The 27,557-nt window shown below is 36.3% G+C and overlaps 2 protein-coding genes across 5 annotated transcripts in view; one reads left to right on the plus strand and one right to left on the minus strand.

The window, feature by feature from the left end:
- Positions 1-5,951, plus strand: part of CPAP (centrosome assembly and centriole elongation protein) — a 58,930-nt gene extending 52,979 nt beyond the window's left edge. For all 4 annotated transcript variants that reach the window (XM_045797154.2, XM_087865247.1, XM_087865248.1 and 1 more), the window contains 4 exons: positions 885-1,025; positions 1,104-1,188; positions 1,266-1,386; positions 3,632-5,951. In XM_045797154.2, the coding sequence (XP_045653110.2) occupies positions 885-1,025; positions 1,104-1,188; positions 1,266-1,386; positions 3,632-3,824 (540 nt within the window). In that variant the 3' untranslated portion in view covers positions 3,825-5,951. The remainder of the gene's footprint in view (positions 1-884; positions 1,026-1,103; positions 1,189-1,265; positions 1,387-3,631) is intronic.
- A 338-nt stretch (positions 5,952-6,289) lies between these two features.
- The window catches only part of RNF17 (ring finger protein 17), a 122,783-nt gene continuing 101,515 nt past the window's right edge, over positions 6,290-27,557 (minus strand). Inside the window, exons 29-35 of the mRNA XM_087864918.1 lie at positions 27,362-27,487; positions 25,845-25,901; positions 22,299-22,415; positions 15,662-15,830; positions 12,042-12,177; positions 9,940-10,129; positions 6,290-6,397 (exon numbers count right to left, since the gene is read on the minus strand). Coding sequence (XP_087721044.1) covers positions 6,299-6,397; positions 9,940-10,129; positions 12,042-12,177; positions 15,662-15,830; positions 22,299-22,415; positions 25,845-25,901; positions 27,362-27,487 — 894 coding nt within the window. The 3' untranslated portion in view covers positions 6,290-6,298. The remainder of the gene's footprint in view (positions 6,398-9,939; positions 10,130-12,041; positions 12,178-15,661; positions 15,831-22,298; positions 22,416-25,844; positions 25,902-27,361; positions 27,488-27,557) is intronic.

Consider the following 27,557-nt stretch of genomic DNA (forward strand, 5'->3'; position numbering starts at 1 on the left):
TGTCTCTATCTCTGTCGAATAAATAAATAAAATCTTTAAAAAAAAAAAAAAAAAAGAAATACCATGATTCAATAATTCCACTACTGGTATTTACCCAAAGGAAACAAAAACACTAATTCAAAAAGATATATGCACCCTTATGTTTATTGCAACATTATTTACAATAGTCAAGATATGGAAGCAACCCAAGTGTACATTGAGACAAATGGATAAGGAAGATGTGGTGTATACACACACACATAGACACACATACATGCACACACACTGGAATATTACACAACCATAAAAAAGGATGAGATCTTGCCATTTGCTACAACGTGGATGTACCTAAATGGTATTATGCTAAGGGAAATAAGTCAGACTAAGTACCATATGATTTCACGTACATGGAATCTAAAAAATGAATAAACCAAAAGCAGAATCAGACCTATAAATACAGAGAACAAGCTGATGGTTGCCAGCGGGGGGAGGATAGGGGTATGGACAAAATGGGTCAAGGGGAGTGGGAGATATAGGTTTCTAGTTATGAATAAGTCATGGGGATGAAAGGTACATCATAGGGATGATACTTTGGTGACAGATGGGAAAGCTACACTTGAGGTGAGCACAGCATTACATATAGACTTGTAAAATCACCATGTCGTACACCTGAAACTAATATTGTGCGTCAGCTATACTTAATAAAAAAAGAAAACTCAGCAAAAAATGAGTTTGTTTTGGGGAATAGGTGATATAAGAATGGTGATGTGTTTTTGAGACAATGTTTTTGCCTTTTGTTATGAAAGATTTCAAAGTAGGCAGTTTGGAAGAGAATTAGGGATATTTTTGTCATGTGTCAGGAGGAAATCTCTCCTATTGATAATCTTGTTTCTCTTTTTTTGTAGATAGAAAAGGTTTATAAGAATGGGTGCCATGTTATATTGTTTCCAAATGGAACTCGAAAAGAAGTGAGTGCAGATGGGAAGACTGTCACCGTCAATTTCTTTAATGGTGATGTGAAGCAGGTCATGCCAGATGAGAGAGTGGTAGGTTTCCCTAGGAGTGTTCTCCCCGTGGCTTAGCCATCTCTAAAGGAAACACATGCTGACTTTGTGTCTTTACAGATCTACTACTATGCGTCTGCCCAGACTACTCACACTACTTACCCACAAGGACTAGAACTCTTACATTTCTCAAGTGGGCAAATAGGTAAAACTTGCTCTGCCTCTCCTAATTACTTTCCTTTCTTTAAAAATAAAATACTTACAGTAACCTTTTTTCAACAGAAAAACATTTCCCAGATGGGAGAAAAGAAATCACATTTCCTGACCAGACTATCAAAAACCTATTTCCTGATGGACAAGAAGAAAGCATTTTTCCAGATGGTACAATTGTAAGGGTACAAAGGTATATCTGTTAAATTTGCTTCTAGATTTGCCAGTTTTCAACTTCTATTTCCAAGTGAATTTTTAAAAATCTTGAAACATTTATGTAAGTCATTCAGAATTTCAGTAAGTTTAGCAGTGAGTACAGATACTCTGAGAACAGGTGAAAAGAGTTCAGCATTTTGGAGTTTAGAATTAGAGACATATAGGTTCTAATATATAGTCTGTAGCCTAAAAACTTAAAAGAGAGTCTGTACAGCACTTCACAAAAGGGGAATGGCAAGTATTTGTATAGAAATGGATTTGTTGGGGCACCTGGGTGGCTCCGTCTGCCTTCGGCTCAGGTCATGATCCCAGGGTCCTGGGGTGGAGCCCCTGTGTCCGGCTCCCTGCTCAGTGGGGAGCCTGCTTCTCCCTCTCCCTCTGCCCCTCCCCACTGCTTATGCTCTCTCTCTCTCTTGAATAAATAAATCTTAAAAAAAAAAATTGGTGAAATTTGAAAACCGTGAATAAAACAAAGAAGGGAAGCTGCCCTATTAGTTTTTAAGAACAACCAAACAATGATGGCAATATTTGAATTAGACTATATCTGTTCCCTGTCTTATATTTTGATTTGCTGGATCTCCCTGTCCCTGCCTGATTGGTATTTTCTTCTGGCCTCCCTGACTAAGTTCTTTAAAATAGTAACTTCTTTATCCTTCTGAGTGTTAACATTTCTTGAAGTTAGAGACTTCTGACTTCTTCAGTCCACAATACAGAACTTCTTGTAGGCACCAGTTAAAACCATGGTGAAGGTTTGTCAAGTCCACTGTCCTACTTAGTTTGCACCCTCCTTTCCTAGAGTGTGCATGCATGTAACTAACTTGAGTTCTGTGATAGAAAGTTAGCAATAAATAAATAAAACACTAATTCAAAAAATGTAGGAACTTCTATGGTCATGAGAGTGTTTTTCCCTTAACATGGTTAGAAACTTTCTCTGGTGCTCAACTAAATAAATACCAATGTCTCCTAAAACTTGAGGAAAGTCTTACGTGGACATTATACTTTGAGCTATTTCAGAAACTTTCCCATCTTCTTTTAACTCATGTTTGATATTTTTATAATAAAAAGTAGAGAAAATAATATGAAAAACTCCATGTACCCATCTGTCCATCTTCAACAATTATTAACTTGTGGCTAATCTTTTTTCATCTACATTCAAGCAAATTCTAGATACCAGATCATTCAGGATTATTTTGGCATTTTTTATTTATAGTGGCTGTTCTTCAACTTCACTGTGCATTAAAACTACCTGGAAGAATTTTTCAGTTGCAGATTGCTGGGCCCCATGCCAATAATTTGCATTTCTAATAATGTCTCAGGTGATGCTGTCATCCCTGATCCTGGGGCAGCACTTGATAAAACAGTGGCTCTCAAAATGGCTTTTAGGTCTAACATGTGTATGTGGCACAAAGCCATTACAGTCACATAAAATTTGAGAAATAACCAAAATAGGGAAAAAACACTATGTTGAGAAATGGTGATTCACAATCTATAGCCTAGCCTTGTGTTTCTAACAGCACATTATAGATAGATTTATGGGTTCATTTTGAATGTCCTGCATGCACATCAAACAGTCCACTTGGGATTAACAGCTTCTTTGTTTCACTGCTTCAGAAAAGTCTGATTTATGGCCCTTCCCAGGGATATAAACGCTCTTCTCCAACCTGATAAAGAGCAGGCACTCAGACTGCTTATAATTTATTGAAAAGAATAAAGGTCAAAACTGAAAGCCATATTTTTTTTTAAAGATTTTAATTAGAGAGAGAGCACGTGCACAAGCAAGCAGGGGGAGCGGCAAGCAGAGGAAGAGGCAGGCTCCCTGCTGAGCAGGGATTCCCGACACAGGGCTCGATCTAAGGACCCTGGGGATCATGACCTGAGCTGAAGGCAGACACTTAACTGACTGAGCCACCCCTGGAAGCCATATTTTAATACAATGCCCAATTTTCTTAGAGGCAGAATACATGTAAAATTAAAAAACAAACCTAACATTTTGTAGTGAAAACATAAATTAAAAACTTTTCATGGGCACATTTATGTGGAACTATCAGCCTGAAGCAGAAACAGGGTGGAAAGAATTTGCAAAGAAGGTATTGTGCAGGGAGAGGACCAATGGAGGTTCTAGGAGAGGAGAGAACTCCCAGAATCAAAAGGCCACTATTAGATCATTTTCCTGTTATATATTTAATATTTTAAAGAAATTAAATTTTATTTTAAATTTACAGAGATGGCAACAAAATCATAGAGTTTAATAATGGCCAAAGAGAACTACACACTGCCCAGTTCAAGAGACGGGAATATCCAGATGGCACTGTTAAAACTGTATATACAAATGGTCATCAAGAAACAAAATATACATCTGGTCGAATAAGGGTTAAAGACAAGGATGGTAATGTTCTAATGGATACAAAACTGTAATGATCCTGGTGCATGACTAATCATGAAATAACACTAACTTGATTTTGTTAAAAAATGTACATTTCTTATTGTTTCTGTGGTTTAATTTATATATACAGTGTGTGTGTATATATATAAATGGAAAAGATTATGGATTATAAAATAAAACACCATAGCTTTTTATATTCTTTGAAATGTATAAGAACAGCTTTCATTTTTAATTCACCTGTCTTTCTATAGTAATTGCATGACTAAGGAAAGCATTATTTGTTATAAACTGTATAGACTGCAAAAATAACGAGGCACTTTTGTTGAAGATGGTTATAAAAACCAAGAAGTATAAGAAATACAAGAGCACAGATTTTCCACGAGCACATCAGCCATAAAGGACTTGCACAGAAAGTTTACTCAAGGAGTAAGAGAATGTCTCCAGTCAGAATATACTATGTTCAATTAGTACTAAGATTAAAGCATTTTATCTACTAAAGAGGTCCTTTAATTGTAATAGAATGGGAAGTTAAAACAGTGAATGAAAACAGATAAGTCAAACACCAAAATAAGTAGAAGAATTCATCTGTGAGTACAGATAATCATAGTAAGGAGAAAACATTTACTGTGATGATATATAACTAGTTAAAATGGGAGATGTGAGAATGGAGGGGGTGGGAAAAATAACTAGAGCTGGTGTTAACTGATCAACCACAGGTACCTTGATGTTCTAACCTATGTAAAACTGTAGGTTGACAGAAGCAAGATGTCCTTGATAGAAGTGCAAGTCACCTATATATCAATTTATATAATAATTACAGGTTGGTATAGTCACTTAAGTGCAATATACAGTAATATTAGCAATGAATCCCATTTTTAAAAACAGCTAAGTGTATCAATTCCAGGTAATTTAAGAACTGAATATGAAAAAAGTTGTAAACTTCTCAAATAAGGAATTATATATATTACTTCAGGATAGAGAAGGATTTTTAAATGAGACACAGTACAAACTTAAAAGGTTGATGAATGAAAAGTGTGTCCAAAGATACCACAAAAAAGGAGAAAAGATGAGCCACAGACTAGAAGATATATATACTTGACGAAGAATTAATATCCAGAAAATATAAAGAATTCCTACAAATCAATAAGATAATTACAAACAACTCAGCAGAAAAATGGACAAAGGATATGAACAAACAAGTGACTAGTAAACTAGTGAATACATATTGAAATAACGAGATACCTTTTTATACTAGTATCAATACTAGCAAATAGCAGTCTGGCCACACCACACATTGCCAAGGAACTCAGACTACTGATGGTAGTAAATTAAGTAAATCCACTTTTTGGAAAGCAATTACCTCATGACCTAGTAAGTTCCACTACTAAGTATGTATACTGGAACACCCATAGCATGTGTGCAAGGGGTCCTACAGAAGAATATCTGTAATTGAGAAAAAAACTGGTAATGACCTAAATATCAACAGATTAATGTGCAGAGATGGATAGAAGAGTGAAAGTGAATAAAGTAGAGCTCTGCACACCAACATGGATCAACAGCACAGGTAGTGAGAAAAGTAAACGTGCAGCAGCACACTCATTAAACAATACACACAGTAGTAGTGTGTCTTGCTTTATGGATGCATTCATATGCAGTCAAATAAAAGTAAACACCAAATTCACAACAGTGCTCACCTCTGCAGGGAGGAGGGATGAGGAAGGGCACTACAGGAGTCTTCAACTGTACTAAGAGGTCTGTCTTCTGAAACTTAATATACATTCATAATAAAATGAACTTGTAGTTCATTTTTTCATGTGCCTGAAATACTTGATTTTGAAATCACTGTAAAATAAAACCAGAAAATATTTGAAAGCAAGTATTTATTAACTTTTTCAAACAATTCCTGAGAGTTTAACATGTAAGGGGAAAAAAAAAAAGGCCAGCACTATTGCAGAACAAGTCAAGAAAACTAAGTCTGAAATGGCTCACACATAACAGAAAACTTTCTTCCGGGCGGCTGCTGTATAGATGCTGTGCACTGTGTACCTGAAAAACACAATGCATGTTATTGAAAACCTCTGCTTAATTAAATGTTCAAACTAGTGACTGAATCACTTGTTACATTTACATGGATGAATAAACAGCTGGTTATCCAAGTACTTTAATAGCTTTGTTATTAGGTCATGGATTGTTCAGTAGTGTTCTGTGCATACCATACCCTTACGTGCTTAAATTACTTATAGTGCCCACTTCTGTCTGCGCTTCTGCCCATCCCCAACAACTGTCTGGTACTATGATAGTCATTCCAAGCATTCTTACAGATGCAGATCCACTCTGATTCTGGTATTCAATAGGTGAAAGGGCCTATGAAGAAGTCTAGAAGAGAGATTTTTGTTGAGCTTTGTTGTCATTCTTTGAGAAATCAAGGACAGCCTGAAGGTGCTTTTATGGGCAATTTAGCATTAATCTCCACTATAAGGGGTAACAAGAAGTAATGATACTTACATCATTCGTCTTGGTCTGCCAGCCCCATTTCTACTAATGACATATGAACTGGATACTGTTCATCTTCATATAATGTCACTATTTGTTCTGGTGCCTGAGCCTGAAAGATAGTTGTCAAGAAAATACAGTAATGTCTTTGCTGTTTTTTCCCTCCTACATCTGGCCTATATCATATAGGAAGGGAAATGCATTCTCCAAATTTATTAATAATTTATATTTTAAAAAGGTCATTGTGATGGTTTCCTATTAAATCACATTCTTTCCATTCTTATAACTTTATTTAGATTGTAACTCCAACCCAAAGTTTTCCTAGATTAAGCCAGTGGGCTCTATCACTGCCATCCCTGTTAAAATTCATTTATATTCTACCTATAAACTGCATAAACTGACCAAATTTTGCATGTTATTCATAGAGATGAATAAATATATGTCTGTAAGAATACTTACTAGCCCCGTCTGTATTTCACTGGCTTCTTGAGAGAAACTGTACATAAGCTATTTACACTACTCTGCACACACAAAAGCATGATATGTACAGAGATTTTCAAAAAGCACTTTCTAGTAATAGCACTGTTCATCCAGAACTCATTCTTGTCAGAGCCAGTACATCAGGAATCCCCAAATCCTGGGTCCTAAAATCAAGGCAGGTTGGGCTGAAACAACAGTGTTGAGGACTAGGGTGAACCAGAGTGTATTTCCAAAGGAGCTGCTATACTACTTCAGCTGACTGCCATTTTGGAGAGGAGACCTAGAATTCCTGGAATTTATAATATTTCATCAGAAGTCAGAAATACAGACTTTTTTTGGTTAAATTTTTCCAATTTTAAAACAGGCCAGATTCTGCCTATGGGCTATCCCTTTGTGACATGCTAAACTGCTGAAGAACACATATTAAACTTCTGGACTTCCTTATTTGAACATTTTTTAAAATAAATATGTTGTATGTGTCATATAGGTGTGTGTGTGCTGTTGATTGTGTGGTGTGTCTGTGTGGTATGTTTGGTGTGTGTGTTGTATGTGTAGTGTGTATGTGGGTATGTGTGTGCAGTATGTTGTATTTTTTTTTTAATGATTTATCTATTAGGGCAAAACTGTGTGTGTGTGAGTGGAGTGAGGGAGAGAAGGAGAGAGAATCTTAAGTATTGACTCCCTGCTGAGTGCAGAGCCCCACACAGGGCTCGATCCCACGATCCTATGCCAAAATCACAAGTTGGGCACTTAACCAACTGAGCCACCCAGGTGCTCTCTGTGTGCGTATTCTATATGTGTTATGCATGTTGTCTTTTTCTGTGTTGTGTGGTGTTGAGTGGTGTATGTGTGAGGTGTGTGTTTTGGTTTTGTACGTTTGCGAGGTATATGTGTGGTGCTGGTATGTGTGTGGTGTATTTGTGGTGTGTAAATGGTATTTCTGTAGTGTGTGTGGTATATTTTGGCGTGGTTTTTGTGTGGTGCTATGTGTGGTTTGTGTTATGTGCAGTTTGTATGTGCTGTATGGAGTGTATGTTTTGTGTACTGTATGTATGGAGTGCCTATGGTATATGAGCAGTGTGAGTGTGGTTTTGACTGGTGCATGGTGTATTTGTGTATATATTATGTGTGTTTAGTGTGTATACATTATGTATATGTGTGAGATATATGTGTATGGTGTGAAACATGTATGTGTATATATGTGGCATATACTTTGTGTGTGTAGTATAAGTTGTATGTAGTGTATGAATGGCATGCGTGATATTTAAGTGTTGTATGTGTGATGTGTTTGTGTGGTATAAGTATGGTATGTGTGATGTAAATGGTGTACTGGTTTCACATGTGCATGGTATGTGGTATGTTTTTGTTCCATATGTGTTTTGTGTGTTGTATGTGTGTGTGCTATCTGCCTTAGTGTGTAGTGTATGCTCGTGTCTGTTGTGAGCGGTGTGCATGTTCCAGTGTTGTGTGTTTGTGTGGTGTTAGTTATGTGTGGTGCCTATATGGTCTATATGTGGTGTGTGAATGAAATTTCTGTAGTGTGCATTGTCTATTTTTATATGTGTGTGGTGTTTTTGTGGTGTATGTGTGGTATGTGTGTGCTGTATATTTAGTGTGTGTTGTATATTTGGCGTGTGTGTGCTATGTGTGTTGTGTGTGCTGTATGTGCACCCTCAGTCTGGTTTTTATGTGGTGTGTGGTGTGTCTAGGTATATGTGTGGTGTGTTTAAAACGTGTGCAGTATGTGTATGTGCATGGTATGTGAGTACTGTGTGTCAGGTTATGAGTGGTGTATGTGTGTGGTATCTGTTTTCTGTGTGATATGTTATATGTAGGGTGCATGAATATTGGGTGATGTGACGTGATGAATATGTGTTGTGTGTGCCATTTGTAGTAGAAATGTGATGTAGGTGTGTGTATGAGGTCTGAACGTTTTTTGAGTGATGTGTGTATATGTTTGGTGTGTGCTGAATGGTGAGTATATGGTGTTTGGATGTTTTGGTTGCAGTATATTTTGTATATTCTACATGTGTAGTGTGTGTTGTATGTTTCTCTATTATGTGCAGGGTGTGAGTCCTGTATGTGTGCTATTTTTCAGTGGTGTGTATTTTTGAGTTGTTCATGTGGTGCTGGTTATGTGTGGTGTCTGTGGTGAATATGTGGTATGCGAACAGTATTTCTGTAGTTGTGTGGGGTATGTATGGTGTGCGTGCTATATGGGGTGTTTGTGTGTCTTGTATATTTCATTTGTGTAATTCTTGTTTTGTGTGTATTGTGTGTGGTATATGTGTGCTCTGAGTGTAGTTTTTATGACACGTGATGTGTCTGGTGTATGTGTAGTGTGTGTGATGTTTTTGGTATGTGTGTGTGTTGTGTGTGGTTTTTTGTGTGGTATATGTGTTGTGTGGTGAGTATGTGGTGTATGGGTGTCTGTGTGCCATATATTTTGCGTGTTATTTTCTATTAAGTGTAGTGTGTGTTGTGTATTTTTTGTGTGTGCTATGTGTGGGATGTGAGTGCTGTATGTGTTTATTTGAACCTTTCGATACAGGTTCTACTGCATTAAACAATTCAAAATTACTACAATTCAATCCTTTCCATGGCTTTGACCAGAATTCCTGTTCTGGTCCTTCCTACTTTTAGGATGCAGTTCAGTGTCACTTCCCAGACCTACCTATTCACTTATCATTTGACGGCCTGCTAAGGAGGAGCTCAAATACTGTGTACTATCCTGCTCTCTCCAGATGGAAATAGAGCTTCTTGTACCTATATTTCTTTTATAGAACATATTTCATTCTACCTCATATTTATTAATGGTTTACAAATGTTTCATTTCCCTCACAGATTTAGGAGTTCTTTGATTACAGGATGCTCATCTTGATCATTTTCATATTCATTACATCAGTGATATTTTATACCATTGTAGTGCTAACTAAAGTCTGCTAAATATAAACTAAAGCATAATTTTAACAAGCCTTAAAATTAATTTTGTAGTATTTACATAGATTTATATACTTTATATACTTTTTTGTAGTATTTATATAGATTTATATACTTTAAAAGTTTTTTTTTTCATCTAGAGTTACACAGATAGAAAGCACTTTAGAAAGTATTAGAATAGGGACCCTAAAAATATCTTCAATAAGATTTTGGCTTATGAAGATAGATAGTTACCTTGGAAGAAGCATAAAGTTGTTTTCCCTGAAGACAGTCTATCATAGCCCACAATGCTTCCATGCTCCATTTGGGACAGTATGGTATTCTGGTCTTTCCTGGATCTCTTAAGGGAGGTTTAAACCCTGCCAAGAGCACCTTTATGGCTCGGGCTGGATACTGCATAAGGTGAAGAGGAATTTGACGCAGTCTGTCACAAAAGAAATTCTTAAAATGTTCAGAATGTCACAATTAAAATTCTCTAATGGCTAAAGCTTTAAAACAAAGGGGAAAAATTTATGACATTGGATTTGGCAATGAATTAGCTATGATACCAAAAGCACAAACAACAGAAGAAAAAATAAACTGGACTACATCAAAATTAAAAACTCCACAAAGGACACAACCAACAGTGAAAAAGCAACCTACAGAATGAGAGAAAGTATACACTAAAATGTAGACATTTCTCCAAGACATAAATGGCCAACAACCACATGAAAAGGTGCTCGATATCATTCATCATCAGGGAGATGAAAATCAAAGCCACAGTGAGATACAACCTCACATCCATTAAGGTGGCTACTATCAAAACACTAGAAAATACCAAGTGTTGGTGAGGATGTGGAGAGAGACTGGAACTCTTGGACACTTAGTGTACAATGGTACAGCTGCTATGGAAAACAGTTCTCTGGTTTCTCCAAATACTAAAAAGAGAATAAGCATGTGATCCAACAATTCTAATTCTCAGTATATACCCCCAAAGAATTGAAAGCAGGGTCTCGAAGAGATATGTACGCTCATGTTCATACCAGCATTACTCACGAAAGCTAAAAGGTGGATTCAACCCAAATATCCAAATATCCACTTATCCATGGATGAATGGATAAATAAAAGGTAGTGTATACATATGATGGAATATTATTCAGCCTTAAAAAGGAAGGAAATTCTGACACATGCTACAACATGGTGAACCTTAAGGAAACTATGCTAAATGAAATAAGCCAGTTACAAAAGGACAAATACTGTATGATTCTACTTATATGAGATACCTACAATAGTTAAATTCATAGGGAAAGAAAGTAGAATGGTGGTTGCCAGGGGCTGGATGAGGAGGAAATGAATGGGGAATGTTGTTTAAAGGTCATAGAGTTTCAGTTGTGCAAAATGAAAAGAGTTCTGGAAGTTGGCTATATAACAATGTGAGTATAGTTAACACTACTTAATTATACATTTAAAATGGTTAATATGGTAAATTTTATGATACATGTATTTTACCACAATTAAATATTACAAACAAAAAAAGGAAAATAGCAAGTGTTGGCAAGGATGTGGAGAAACTGGAACCCTTGTGTATTGCTGGTAGGAATGTAAAATGGTAGAGACACTGCAGAAAAGTTTGGCAGTTCTTCAAAGAGCTCAACAAAATTACTACATGATCCAGCAATTCCACTTCTAGGTATACATACCAAACAATTGAAAGCAGGGACTCCAACAGCTACTTGTACATTAATGTTCATAGCAGCGTTATTCATAATAGCCGGAGGATGGAAACAACCCAAGTGTCCATCAACATATGAATAAATAAAACGTAGTATAGACATACAAAGGAGTGTTATTTAGCCATAGAAATAATGAAATTCTGATACAAGATACAATTGAGTGTACCCTGAAAACTTTATCCTAAGTAAAATAAACTGGACACAAAAGGACAGATACTATATGACAGTACTTATATAAGGTATCTAAAATAGGACAAATTCAGAGACAGAAAGTAGAAAATGGTTACCAGGAGGTGAGGAAAAGGGAATAGAATGTTACTGTTTAGTGGGTACAGAATTTCAGTTTGGGATTAGGAAAACATCTTGAAAATGGACAGTGGCAACAGCTACACAACATCCTGAATATACCTAATGACAATTAAATGTATGCTTAAAAATGGCTAAAATGCTAAATTCTATATTTTACCACAGTAAAAAGACTTACAGATTTTAAAAATCCTAATAAATAGCTTTAAAATAGTTTTCTTTTAAAAGGAAAACCAAAACTTTCCCAATAATTATTATTTAAAAAACCTCTAAGAATTTTAATTCAATTAAGTTGACTTAAAAAACAAAAACAAAAACCTGTTTATTGTCAGCTTTTCAGTTGATCCGTAATCAACAAATTGTACCAGGACAGCTAGAGGATTAAATTCTTTAACAGACACAATCTTTGCTCTATACCATAAGCCATCATCATATTCTGCAAGGCAAGGCATTTCTGGAAAGACAGATAAAAAGGAAAAAATCACATTGCCTTGTATTTTCTTTAAAAAACATTTTTTTAAATCAGAAAAGTACAAAGAAAATGTAATCACCATAAATGCATCATTCAGATTTAAACACTCAATGGTCTGTCATATGTTGGATTCTGCTTATAATTTATACACCTTGTTTTTCCTAATTCCTAAGAATCAAACTCTGAAGAAAGGCTCTTCTCCCATTCCCATAGTTCCTAGTTCTTCTGCCCATGGCTTACACTATCCTTCCAATGCCCCCACCTGTTAGACTCCCGAAATTTCTTTTCATTTAAGCCATCATCTTCTGCAAAAGATAATAAAATGGTTTCTGCTATTTCCTTCAATTTTGTCCTCTTCCAATCCATTTTCGATAAAAGTACCAGAATTAAATTTAAAAAATTCAATTGCCCTTGTTTAAAATTCTTCAATGGGATTATAACCATCTGGAATATCAAGTCCTTAGTACTGCAATGATAGGGTTCTTCACAATCTACTCCCAACCAACTCCCACCACATTTTCTCAAGTGTTAACCTAACTAGAATTACCTGAGCTTCTACTTTACATCATGGCTGTTCCCCATAATTAGAATGTTCCCCTTCCCTTTTTCTGATAAACATCTCTTTCAAAGATCAGCTCCAACATGATTTTTATAAAGCCCTGACTACTCCTAGTCATTGGTTTCTCTGTGATCCTATGGTACTGTGCATACACCATTGATAAGAGCTGTTGTTTTCATACTGAACTTGGTTTTCATGTCCCTCTCAGTTAGCCCACTAGTTCTTATGTGCAGAACTGTATTTGTATTCCTAATATGGTACCCGGTACAAGAAATTGCTCGATGGAAAATCTGCTAATAAATGAATGCTACGCTTGAGTAAAATTGTGGAAAAATTAGTATAGTGTGTACTTCCCTTCTCTTCATACACTTTGAGATTTCAGAGTAGATGGAACACACTTCAGGCTCTTGTCTTGCCCTACTTCCATCCCTCTCTTTGTAATCATATTCTTTTCTACATAATTTCTACAGAAGTGTAGTTGTGGGCAAGTGGTAATTAAATACTACATGACTCTAATGGACAAAGATTTTATTAAAGAGTTTTAAATAATTTGTGTTTATTGAAAAGATTATCAGTAGAACAATAAAGAATCTCCTCCAATAGAGCTCTTTGCACAGTAAGCAACTGACTGAATCACTGTTAACAGTCTCAACTTTTACCATTTCCAGCCTTAAAAACATGGCTGAACGTTCATCTCAAAATAGAACTAAAAAAACCAAAAACCAAAAACCCTAACCAACCTAATTGTCATGTTATTTTAACCTACAAAACTTTTTAATAAGCACTTGCCTATGAATCAGCTTGTACATATGCATACTTTAAAAAAACTTATTGAAGAATAAAAAATAAAATACCCACAGAAAAAATAAAATAGCCACAGAAAAAATAAAACACACACACACACACACAAAAACGCCCACAGAAAATGGAACTACATATAGCTCTATGAATGATCACATTACGCACAGAATAGAAGTTTCTGTGACTTCCCTTGAGACAAGAAGACAATGAGGAAGGAATTGCTTTTTCCAGACTATAAATCTGAGTTTATAAAATGAAAAAATCATGAATTTATTATTTCACTCATTCAACAAATGTTTATGAGCACCTAACTTGTGCAAGGTACCCTTCTAACTGCGGGTGACACAGCAGTACAGAGAGTCCCTGCTCACAGTGCTATTTTAAAAAGGAATAGAAGGCATGGAGAAAAATGGGGTAGGGGAGGGTGGCAGGCAGTGCTACTTTATATGGGGAGGACAAGGAAAACCTGCAATATGGGGACAGTTGAGCAGAGATCTAAACTTCTGTACAGTTTGAGGGAAGAATATTCCAGGCAGAGGGAATAACAAGTGCTGTTTATCCACCAAACATGAGTCACAATTAAAATCTCATTGAGTAAAATCAGGCAAGACTTTAGGCTGATGCTTTCCTTTGCTTTCGCATATCCTCTGATATGTACGAAATGCTATGAACACCTCTATATATCACATACCGATAAAAATGTATAGAACACCACTCTTGCTTTTCAGAAATTGTCAACACCAGTAACAAGATGCATTTTCTTCATAGAAGAATTACATATGTTTACTAAATATGGGTAGGAATGGATTAGAAGAAAAAAAAGCACTATTTGACCTATCCTGACAGGACAGGACACAATCTGAGCTCCCCTACCCTACTTCAGAATTATCAGTGTAGGTGGTTTGTAATTAAAATTATTGCCATTTAGGTCTGAATGACAACTCTAACAATTTGAGCTAATGGCAAAACCTTAAGCTTAGAAAAAACATCAATTTTCCAATGCAGGAAGAGTTTTAGAAAATGCAAGTGACCCAAGGCAGTTACTTCCCTTCTCTTACTTCACTCATCTAGAAAATGAGAAAGATCATCTATAGGGCATCTTGAGGAATTGAAGAAATTATGCATATAAAGTATATAAAAATATCATATGATTTCATTCATATGTGGAATTTAAGAAACAAAACAGATGAACATAGGGGAAGGGAAGGAAAAATAAAATAAGATGAAAACAGAGAGGGAGACAAACCATAAGAGACTCTTAACTCTAGGAAATAAACTGAGGGTTGCTGGAGAGGAGGCAGGTGGGGGGAGGATGGGGTAACTGGGTGATGGGCATTAAGGAGGCACTTGATTTAATGAGCACTGGGTGTTATATGTAACTGATGAATCACTAAATTCTACCTCTGAAACTAATACTCTATATGTTAATTAAATTGAATTTAAAAAGAGAAGGGCCATATGCACCCCAATGTTCATAGCAGCATTGTCCACAATAGCTAAATTGTGGAAGGAGCTGAGATGCCCTCAACAGATGACTGGATTAAGAAGATGTGGACAATGGAATATTACTCAGCCATCAGAAAGAACGAGTTCTCAACATTTGCTGCAACATGGACGGCACTGGAGGAGATAATGCTAAGTGAAATAAGTCAAGCAGAGAAAGACAATTATCATATGGTTTCTCTCATCTATGGAACATAAGAAGTAGGAAGATTCGTAGGAGAAGAAAGGGATAAAGAAAGGGGGGTAATCAGAAGGGGGAATGAAGCATGAGAGACTATGGACTCTGAGAAACAAACTGAGGGCTTCAGAGGGGAGGGGGTGGGGGAACGGGATAGACTGGTGATGAGTAGCAAGGAGGGCACGTATTGCATGGTGCACTGGGTGTTATACGCAGCTAATGAATCATCAAACTTTACATCAAAAGCCAGGGATGTACTGTATGGTGACTAACATAATATAATAAAAAATATTATTATAGAAATAAAAAATAATAAAATTAAAAATATATATCAGTTAACATTAGAAATAGCTGAACCTCAAAAGCCCTTAAAACAAAACAACGGTTTATTAAGCATCCCATTTTACTCAGAAAATTTAGTTTACCTGTTCTAAAATCCGTCAGAGGAGGAAATGTCTCCACATTCTTATTAAACCTCCGCAGTGCTTCATTAAGGCTCTCAGACTCAGATTCCCAGCTGATTCCACTGTCATCTGTATCACTATGCTGGTTAAACAGATTACAGCTTTCTACAGAATCAAGGCAAATATACACCTAAGTGGGGGGAAGGGAAGGAAAAAACTTTCAAATTCTGTAATTTATAGTATTCATTTATATGGACAAAATTATTGTTGTGGCCTCTAACAATGGCCCCGATGATCCCTTGTACAGTTCCCCTCCCGCATGATACCAGAGTTGATCTTTGTGACCAAAAGAACATGACATAAGTGATGATATATGACTGCTGAGATCAGATCATCAAAGACATGTGGCCTCTGTCTTAGTGGTAGCTCTTTCTACAACCGTTCTCTCTCAGGGAAGCACTGCAGCCATGTTCTTAGCAGGACAATGCGGAGGCCCACAGGGCCAAGAACTGAGCCTTCCAGGTAATATCCATGAGAGTCTTTTTGGAAGTGGGTTCTGCAGTGCCCCCTCCACCCCCAACATCTTCACTGAGCCTGTCAATGACAGATCCTAAGTTAGTACTTAATTAAGTAGCTCCTGGATTTCTGACTCTCATGTGTGTTTTTTTTTAAGGTGCTAAGTCTGAGGTAATTTGTTATGCAGCAATGAATAACTAATATGAAAAGAAATCATTATAAAAACCAACACAGTTGTACACTACTATTTTCTTTAATGGAATTATAAAGCAAATTCTTCCCTTGTTTGTGAAAGAATGTTTACTATGTAAAATAGCTGAAGGAACTGCCTGTGCTACTTGATTTGCCACTTCTTTCTTCTTTCTTATTAGGCAAGGACATATAATTGAATCTTCTTTAGGGAACTTATTTATTTAATCTATATTTATTGAGTGCCTACTATATTTTAGGCAGTATTCTAGATCCTGGGGACACATCTGTGACCAAAAGGGGCAAAAATCCCAGTCTTCAAGGAGTTACATTCTAGTAGGGAGAAGCAGACAAACATATAAGAAAGTGACAAAGTGTTAGAAGGTGATAATGGCATGGAAAACAGAGCAGAATAAAGAGCATCTACAGTTCAGTGTAGGAAGAGGAAAAGAAATGAGATATTTAAGATTTTAAAGGTGGAAATAGTTCTGCCTTAAAAATGTAAATATTGATATAAATATGACTAATATAACATAACACTGGAAACCCAGCAAGTGCTTATGAAACACTTGCTTTACTAATAAATATCTGAAGAGGAAATTATACAGTGGACACACTGTAGGTCACCAATTTTCAATTATTTAAAATCAGGAAGATGGGAAGAAGAGTTAAGATGGTGGAGGAGTAGGGGGATCCTGGGCTTTCCTTGTTCCTTAAACACAGCTAGATAAACATCAAATCATTCTGAACACCCAAGAAATTGATCTGAGGACTGAGAGAACAAAACTGGACATCTACAAGTAGAAAAATGACCACCTCATGGAAGGTAGGGCTGCAGAGAGTGGATTAGGGGAAAAAAGAATTGTGGGTGCTGAGGGGAGGGAGCCCTGATTGTGGAGAGAGAGAGAGAGAAAGAGAGAGGGAGGGAAAGAAAGAGTGAAGCTGCACACAGGGGACTACACAAGAAAAACTCTTTTCCAAAACTACTGACTGCGAAAAGGAGAAGTGTGGATTCCCAAATTACTGTAAGCAGCAGAGGGCAAAGTCTGAAGTTTTAGAAGTCCATGCTATTGCTGAGGTCATGCCTGGTGGGCTTAGTGGTACTCCCACTGGGAAGGAGGGCAGAGACCCTGGAGCAGGCAGCATGGTCTGAGAATCCTCTAGGTCGTACGGGGAGAAAAAGTTTCCCTTCTTGGAGTGCATCTGGGAGTGGTGGCATGGCTTTTCCAGGTACAGAAGAACTGGTGATGCCAATGTGCTGCCCCTTTCCCTAACAGAGACACCAGCTGAGGGCATCAAGCCTTGGTGCCGGCCTTTTGCTATACCTTACCATAGATTTGCACCCCAAACAATTACACTATCATGCAACCACTTTTCTGGGACAAATTGGCAAATGGCAAAAGCATGGCAAGACCCTCCCCAAGAAAATCAGTGGGGGTCTATGTCCAGTGGGTCTGTAAAATTTAGAATTCTGAAACCCAGCCACACGCCTGAGATAAAACATAGGAGTACTGTGCCACCTGGCAGGCAGATAGCTCAGACACAGGGTGAAGGCAGGGATCTAAGAGAAGCCAGGGGTACAAGAAGGGTGATTGTTTGCTCTTCTGTGAGGGCTTCCAGAAGAGTGGCAGGCTTGAACTCCCCACTCTAGGGATGAGAGAGCAGGGTGCCCCCCTCCATCAGCACTGACTAACTTCAATGAGTAACACAGCACCCCCACCCCCACCCCAGTGGAGACCACCAAGTCCTGCTCCCCTGTGCCCTGCAGGTGCATCTCCACTAGGGCAAGTCAGCCTGAGAATCAGCGTACCTGGCCCCTTCCCTAGAAAACCAGCACAAACCCCTCACATGCACCAAGTCTCATAGAGTGCTGCAAAGCTTCAGTTCTAGGTGAAATAGGATCTAGCTGCTGCTGCTTTTTTTTTTTTTTTGATCTAGTTTAACAAGCAGACCAAGACACACCTAGTTAAAACTTGCCACACAGTGGACAAGGTCCAAACCCCCATTGCAGGCAAGGAGAAACTCTGCAGAGGACTGACCCAAGGGTAGGAGCATCAAAACACAACAGAGTGATATAGGATCCCCCCGCTTTTTTTTTTTTTGGACCTCTTTTTAATATAGCCATTACTCTCAGAAGCAGGAATATGACAGGCTTTCATAACAATCATACAAAAACACAGTAACCTAGACAAAATGACAAGATGGAGGGATTCACCCCAAAAGAAAGAACAGGAAGAACTACCAGCCGGGGATTTAATCAATACAAATGTAAGTAAGCTGTGTGAAACAGAATTTAAAACAATTATAAGGATAGTAGCTGGGCTTGAAAAATGCACAGAAGACACTAGAAAATTCCTACTGTAGAGATAAAAGAACTAAAAACTAGTCAGGACAAAATTTAAAATGAGGATGACCTGACAATGAGGATGGACGAAGCAGAGGAACGAATCAGTGATATAGAAGATAAAATTATGGAAAATAATGAAGCTGAAAAGAAGAGGGAAAGAAAAGTACTGGATCACAAATATAGACTTAGGGAACTCAGTGACTCCTTAAAGCTTAATAACATTCATATCATAGCAGTCCCAGAGGAAGAGAGGGAAAAGGGGGCAGAATGTGTATTTGAGCAAATTATAGCTGAAAACTTCCCTAAGCTGGGAAGGAAACAGACAGTGAAATCCAAGAAGCACGGAGAACTTTCATTAAATTCAACAAAAGCCTGCCATCACCAAGACAGATCATAGTCAAATTCACAAAATAAATAGACAAGGAAAGAATCCAGAAAGCAGCAAGGGGAAAAAAGTTCTTAATCTACAGGGGAAGATGGATGAGGTTTGCAGCAAATCTGTCCACAGAAACTTGGCAGGCCAGAAGACAATGACAGGATATAGTCAACATGCCAAATGGGAAAAATATGCAGCCAAGTCCAGCAAGGCTCTCTGTTATTCCAAATAGAAGGAGAGATAAAGAGTTTCCCGGGAAAAAACGAGTTCATGACCACTAAACCAGCCCTGCAAGAATATTAAGGGGTCTCTTTGAGTGGAAAAAAAGGACCAAAAGCAACAAAGAATAGAGAGGAAAGAAAACATCACCAGAAATACCAACTTTACAGGTAACACAATGGCACTAAATTCATATCAATCATCACTGGATATAAATGGACTAAATGCTCCAATCAAAAGACACAGAACATCAGAATGATGAATCCAACAGTTCATTAAAAGAATTATTCACCATGATCAAGTGGGATTTATTCCTGGGCTACAGTGGTGGTTCAGTATTTGCAAATCAATCAATGTGATACACCACATAAAAGAAAGGGTAAGAACCATATGATCCTCTCAATAGATGCGGCAAAAGCATTTGACAAAATATAGCATCTTTTCTTGATTAAAACCCTCAACAAAGTAAGGTTAGGTGGAACGTACCTCAACATCATAACAGCCATATACAAAAGATCCACAGCTAATATCATCCTCAATGGGGAAAAACTGAGAGCTTTTCCTCTACTGTCAGGAACAAGACAGGGAAGTCCACTCTCACCATTACTATTTAACATAGTACTGAAAGTCTTAGCCTCAGCAATCAGACGACAGAAACAAATAAAACGCATCCAGAAGCACCACCCAGATGCATCCGTTAAGCATCTGTCTTCAGCTCAGGTCATGACCCCAGGGTCCGGGGATCAAGCCCCACGTCCTGTTCCCTGCTCACGGGGGAGTCTGTTTCTCCCTCTCTCTGCCCCTTCCCTCTGCTCATGCTCCCTCTTTCACTCTGCTCTCTCAAATAAATAAATAAATAAACAAACAAACAAACAAACAAATAAATAAATAAAATTTATTAAAAAAAGAACGAAATAAAAGGCATCCAAATTGGCAAAGAAGTAGTCAAACTTTCACAATTTACAGACGACATGATACTCTATGTAGAAAACCTGAAAGACTCCACCAAAAATTTGCCAAAACTAATATATGAATCCAGCAAAGTTGCAGGATATAAAATCAATGTACAGAAATCTGTTGCATTTCCATACACCAATAATGAAACAGCAAAAAAAGAAATCAAGGAATTGATCCCATTTACAACTGCACCAAAATCCATAAGATACCTAGGAGTAAACCTAACCAAAGTAGTAAATGATCTGTACTTTGAAAACCGTAGAACACTTATGGAAGAAATTGAAGATGACACAAAGAAATGGAAAAACTTTCCATGCTCATGGATTGGAAGAACAAATATCGTTAAAATGTCTATACTACCCAAAGCAATCTACACATTCAATGCAAAATACCACCAGCATTTTTCAGAGCTAGAACAAATAATCCTAAAAATTGTATGGAACCACAAAAGATCCCCATTAGCAAAGCAACCCTGAAAAAGAAAAGCAAAGCCTGAGGTATCATGATTCCGGACTTCAAGCTCTATTACAAAGCTGTAGTCATCAAGACAGTATGGTACTGGCACAAAAACAGACACGTAGATCAATGGAACAGAACAGAAAACCCAGAAGTGGACCCACAACTGTACGGTCAACTAATCTTTGACAAAGCAAGAAATAATACCAATGGAAAGATGACAGTCTCTTCAACAGTGGTATTGGGAAAACTGGACAGCCACATGCAGAAGAACGAAAATGGACCACTTTCTTACACCATACACAAGAATAAATTCAAAATGGACAAAAGGCCTAAATGTGAGACAGGAAGCCATCAAAATCTTAGAGGACTACATAGGCAGCAACCTCTTTGACTTTGGCCACAGCAAATTCTTATCAGACACATCTCTGGTGGCAAGGGAACAGAAGCAAAAATGAACTACTGGGACTTCATCAAGATAAAAAGCTTCTGCACAGTGAAGGAAATAATCAACAAACCTAAAAGGCAGCCTACAAAATGGGGGAAGGTATTTGCAAATAACATTTGATGAAGGGTTAGTATCCAAAATCTATAAAGAACTTATCAAACTCAACACCCAAAAAACAATAATCCAGTTAAGAAGTGGGCAGAGACATTAACAGGCATTTTTCCAAAGAAGACATCCAGATGGCTAACAGGCACATGAATACATGCTCAACGTCACTCATCATCAGGGAAATACAAATCAAAACCACAATGAGATATCACCTCACACCTGTCAGAATGGCTAAAATTAACACAGGAAACAAGAGATGTTGGTGAGAATGCAGAGAAAGGGGAACCTCTTATCCTGTTGGTGGGAATGAAAACTGGTGCAGCCACTCTGGAAACAGTATGGAGGTTCCTCAAAAAGTGAGAAGTAGAACTACCTCAGGATCCAGCAACTGCACTATTAAGTATTTACCCAAAGGATACAAAAATACAGATTTGAAGGGGTACATGCACTGTGATGTTTTAGCAGCATTATCAACAATAGCCAAACTATGGAGAGAGCCCAAATGTCCATCGACTGATGAATGGATAAAGAAGATGCGGTAATTATTTACAATGGAATATTATCACTCATCAAAAAGAATGAAATATTGCCATTTGCAATGATGTGGACAGAGCTAGAGTGTATTATCCTAAGTGAAATAAGTCAGTCAGAGAAAGACAAGTATCATATGATTTCACTCATATGTGGAATTTGAGAAACCAAGCAGATGAACATAGGGGAAGGGGAAAAAATGAGTGAGGGAAGCAAACAGTAAGAGACTCTCAATGGGAACAAACTGACGGGAAGTGGGCAGGGGATGGGATAAATGGGTGATGGGTATTAAGGAGGGCACTTGTTATAATGAACACTGGGTGTTATATCTAAGTGATCAATCACTAAATTCCATTCCCAAAACCAATATTACACTATATGTTAACTAATTAGAATTTAAATAAAGTTTGAAAAAAAAGGAGGATGGAAGCATAAAGAGTCAATCCTAGAGTTTAAAACCAAGATTTCCTGTTATATTTTTAACCAACAATTAATCATTTAGATTACGTACTTCATTAGGTGAGACAACGTGCTTAACTTGAACAGCATAGAGTTCTTCTGGGGGAGGCAGAGATGAAGGCAAATATGGTGGTAAAATAGGAGTCTCTGTTTCAGACAAAAGCAATTCCTAAAGCACCACAAATAAATTCAAATTTCAGAATGATGATTACAGATATCCAATACATTAAAATTCATTACACTGCCAATTTATTTTCAATTAGTAGAAATCAAGCTCTCTTAGATAATACCACAAAATGATTTTGTTTTAGTAGGACCAAAATGCGAGTGAAGATCTTTAACACTCTTCTGTTCCCCCAATTAAAGAAAGTTTGCGTTAAAACACTCATATAAATATTTACTTATGTATACATATTTATATATATATATACACACATAAAACTCTAGAAGAATGGCTAACGAACAATTAACAGTAACTGCCACTGCTTAGTGGGACTGGGATATTTGAGGTATAGAAAGCGGGATGTTTTTCTATTCACATTTCTATAGTATTCCATTTATTTTTAGAATAAGTACATATTTTATAGTAAAAACTAATACATGAAATGCCAATAGAAGATTTAAGTTAAAATCATCAAAAAAAGTGTGCTCTTTAAACTCCAAAAAAATAACAAATGATAAAAAGTTATGTGATTCCCAAGAGGAATCTGGCAGTCAGCAGTTGTTAAAAGCAAAAATATAAAAATGTGGGTGGTATTTAAGAAAGTTTTAAAAGATTCTTAAATATGGTAATTATCATAAAAAGTAAAATAATCACATTCAAATTAGATTAATTTATTACTATTTACATTTCCAAACTGGTGGCAAAACAGAACAAAACCTATCCGAACCACTTAGTGGTTGATCAGCAAAAAGTGACTACCCACTGTTGTATTACTGATTTGCTACAAAGCACTTTACATTTGTTATTTTTATAATTACAGGAATAAACTTCTACTTATAAATAACTAGAGCTTTCATTAAAACTCTTACTTGCTGCACCAAAAAGCACAAATGGAAAAAAAAAAAAAAGCATATATACTAGACTTCGCCAAGATTAAAAACTTTGGTGCTTTAGGGGCACCTGGGTGGCTCAGTGTCTGGTTGGTTAAGTGTCTGCTTTTGGCTCAGGTCATGATCTCAGGGATCTGGAACGGAGCCCCTGCTCAGCAGGGAGTCCACTTCTCCCTCTCCCTTTGCCCCTCCGCCCCACTTGTGCTCTCTCTCCCTCTCTCAAATAAATAAAATCTTAAAAAAAAACAAAACCCAAAACGTTGGTTCTTTAAAGGATACCGTTAACAAAGTGAAAAGACAACTCACAGAATGGGAGGAAATATCTACAAATCATGTATCTGATAAGGGACTTGTATACAGAATATATAAAGAACTCTTACAATTCAACAAAATCAACCCAACTAAAAACGGGCAAAGGATTTTTTTCATTCTTTTCTACTTCTATTTTCTATTTTTTCTGATTTTATTGAGATATAACGGACACATAACATTGTATTAGTGTAAGGTACACAACATAATGATTTAGTGTATGTATATGACCGCCACAACAAGTTTAGTTAACATCGGTCACCTCATAATAGTTACAAAACATTTTTTTCTGATGAAAACATTTAAGATCTACTTTTTTAGCAACTTTCAAATATACAATACAGTGTTAACTATAGTCATCATGTTGTACATTACATCCCCAGGACTTATTTATAACTGGAAGTTTGTATCTTTTGATTGCTTTCATCCATTTCCCCCACCCTCCATCCCTGGCAACCACCAATCTGTTCTCTGTATCTGAGTTCAATTTTTTTAAGATCCCACATATTAGTGAGATCATATAGTATTTGACTTATTTCACTTTGCATAATGCCTTCAAGGTCCATCCATGTTGTCACAAATGGCAGGATTTCCTTTTTATGGCTGAATAGAATATTATTTCACTGTGTAAAGATATACTGTGTGTATAACATACACACACACCTTACATCTTTATCCATTCATCCACTGATGGACACTTAAGTTGTTTCCATGTCTTGCTATTGTAAATAATGCTGCAATGGACATAGGGGTGCAGTTATTTCTTCAAGATCATGATTTTGTTTCCTTTGGATATATACCTAGAAGTGAAATTGAGAATGATAATTCTATTTTTAATTTTTTGAGGAACCTCCATACTGTTTTCCGTAATGCTTGTACCAATTTACATTCCCATTACTGGTGCACAATGGTTCCCTTATCTCTTGTCTTTTTGATTATGGTCATTCTAATATATCCGAGGTGATACCACACTGTGGTTTTAATTTGCCTTTCCCTGATGATTAATGATGTTGAGTACCTTTTCATGTACCTGTTGTCTATCTGTATGTCTTCTCTGAAAAAATGTCTATTTAATTCCTCTGCCCACTTTTTAAACAGGTTATTTTTTACTATTGAGTTGTATAAGTTCTTTATATATTTTGGATATTAATGCCTTATCAGATACATGATTTGAAAATGTTTCCTCCCATCTGTAGGCTACCTTTTTATTTTGCTGATGCTTTCCTTTGTTGTGCAGAAGCTTCTTGGTTTGAGGTAGCCCCACTTGTTAAATTTTGTTTCTGTTGGCTTTACTTATGGTGTCAAATCCTGGGCCAAGTATTTGACCAGAGATTTCTTCAAAGGAAATATATAAATGGCCAAAGAGCATATGAAAAGATGCTCACCATCATCAGTCATGAGAGAAAAGCAAATCAAAACCACAATGAGATACCACTTTATACCTACCCTAGGTTGGCTGGGAAAAAAGTCAGATAACAAGTGTTGATAAGGATATGGGAAAAAAATGGAACCTTGTACATTCCTAGTATAAAAGTAAAATGGTGCATCCCTTTTGGAAAACAGTCTTGTAGTTCCTTAAAATGGTAAACAGAGTCACCATGTGACTCAGCAATTCCACTAGTAGGAATTAGGTCCATACCAAATGAGAAGGGAAAACAGATGTCTACATAAAAACTTGTATGCAAATGTTCACAGCTTTATTCACAATTGCAAAAAGGCAAAAACCCAACTGTCCATCAACAGATGAATGCATAAATAAAATGTGGTATATCCATACACTGGAATATTATTTAGCAATAAGAAGGATACATACTATACTCCAAAATGAATGAAACTTGAAAATGTTATTCCAGTCAAAGAAGCCAGTTACAAAGGGCTATGTATTATATGACTCTCTTTATATAAATTGTCCCAAAATCAGCATATCCAGAGAGACAGAAGATTAGTAGTTTCCAGGACACTGGAAAAGGGAAAAATGGGAAATGACTCCTGTTGGTATGGGGCTTCTTTTTGGGATGATGAAATGTTGTGGAATTAAATAGCTGTGATGATTGCACAATTCTGAATATACTAAAAACCACTGTATTGTATACTTTAAAAAGGCAAATTTTATAGTACATAAATTATATCTCACTAAAGCCATTATAAAAGAAAATGCTTACTTCCTGATCTTATATTAGATCCTTTGTACTGATGAAGTGTCCAAAGTTTCCAAAATATTTGGATTGAAACTTACCTCAAATCTTATTTCCCATCTTTCATCCTCGTACTTTTTATTGTAATCTGTTAGTTTCTGAAATAATATAGTATTGTTAATAAATAAACCATCTTCAACTATATAATATTTTTAAGGCATTTTTATATTTCATCCCCACAAAAACTGGGTGCATATCCTTGTTGGCATTCATTTTGTGTTAACTATGGGAAAATCTAATGTTCTGAGTAATCTTAATAGTGCAATAATAAGAATCTTCAAAATTACGTTAAACACATGTCAATAGTAATTACAGTTAACCTTTGAACAGCATGAGGGTTAGGGGTGAAAATCCACATAATAACTTTTGACTTCCTAAAAATTAATTACTAATAGCCTACTGTTGACCCACCAATAACAAAAACAGTTAACACGTTCTGTAGGTAATATGTATTATATACTGTATTCTTACAATAAAGTAAGCTATAGAAAAGAAAATGTTAAGAAAATCCTAAGGAAGAGAAAATACATTTACAGTCCTGTAAAAAATCTACATGTAAGTGGACCCAAGCAGTTTAAACCTGTGTTGTTCAAGGACAAACTGCAGTTTATTATGACAAAGTAGGAGTTCTTACATTTTAAAAAAAATGTTCAAACTACAGAGTATAACTGGAAGGGAGGGACTTAGTAATCTTTATAAAACCAGTTTAACAGATGGTATACCTTTTATACAAACACATGGGTACATACACACATGCACACCCACACAGACCACACACACCCTTCTGCTCATAAGAAAAAACTGGCAGTGAAAATTACATGTACAAAGTAATATCACAGTTTCTACGTGAGAGAAGAAAGTCGTTTTCTATATTGAACTGAACATTCAATGTTTAGTTGTGTACTGTTATGAAAGGGAATATTTAAAAATCTAACAAGTGAACTGTAAGTCTAGAAATAAAAATATCTTGCTATATAAAATGTTAATGTTATTATTTATGATGAACTCCCTATTTCCATTAAGTATTTATGGCATCTTGCAATGTGAAAACTATAACAGGCTAATTATATTTTTTAAAATATTAAAAAACAGAAGCACTGGGAAACTGGAGAGGGCTATTTACTGAAGCTAAGCTTAAAGTCTGGCTCTGAGTTTCCTGTAAGAAGGCAAAATGGAGGAAATGTTATAAGGTCAAATAAAAGGAAAACAAAATTTTATCTGCTGAGAGAATCCTTTTATGGCAGTGAATTCTATTAGCATTTTATAATTTACATTTCTATATTCAAACAACATTGGATGATATATGGCCTTTTCACTAAGTTTAAAGACAGGGAAACATTAATTGAATCTTAGTGTAATTAGAGTCTTTTTTAGGGCATATATAAAGCATGATATAGTGTATTGCTTTCTCAACAAATAATTTGTGATTCTCTATACTCTCTTAACATATCAGACACATAGAACTGTACTGAAGACTTGAAGTATAAGGCAAAATGACATTTTATTCAGATTTGTTTTTCTATAGTTTAGATTTTTTATAGAAAAATAGCTCACTTACTTCTCTGAATATCTCTTCAGAATGCTCAAAAGTACAATATTTATGGTATGCCATAAAATAAGAAAGTGACATTCCATCAAAATAAAGATGAATAGATAATTTCTCCCATGGGTTTTCAGGTAATTCCTATTTAAATTCAATAAACAAGATTATTACTATAAAAATAAAGTCTGTTTGAAGATTAAAATTTTAGAGT

This window comes from Ursus americanus, chromosome 10 (genome assembly GCF_024610735.1).
Source record: "Ursus americanus isolate L20-20 chromosome 10, mUrsAme1.1.p, whole genome shotgun sequence".
Lineage (NCBI taxonomy): Eukaryota > Metazoa > Chordata > Mammalia > Carnivora > Ursidae > Ursus > Ursus americanus.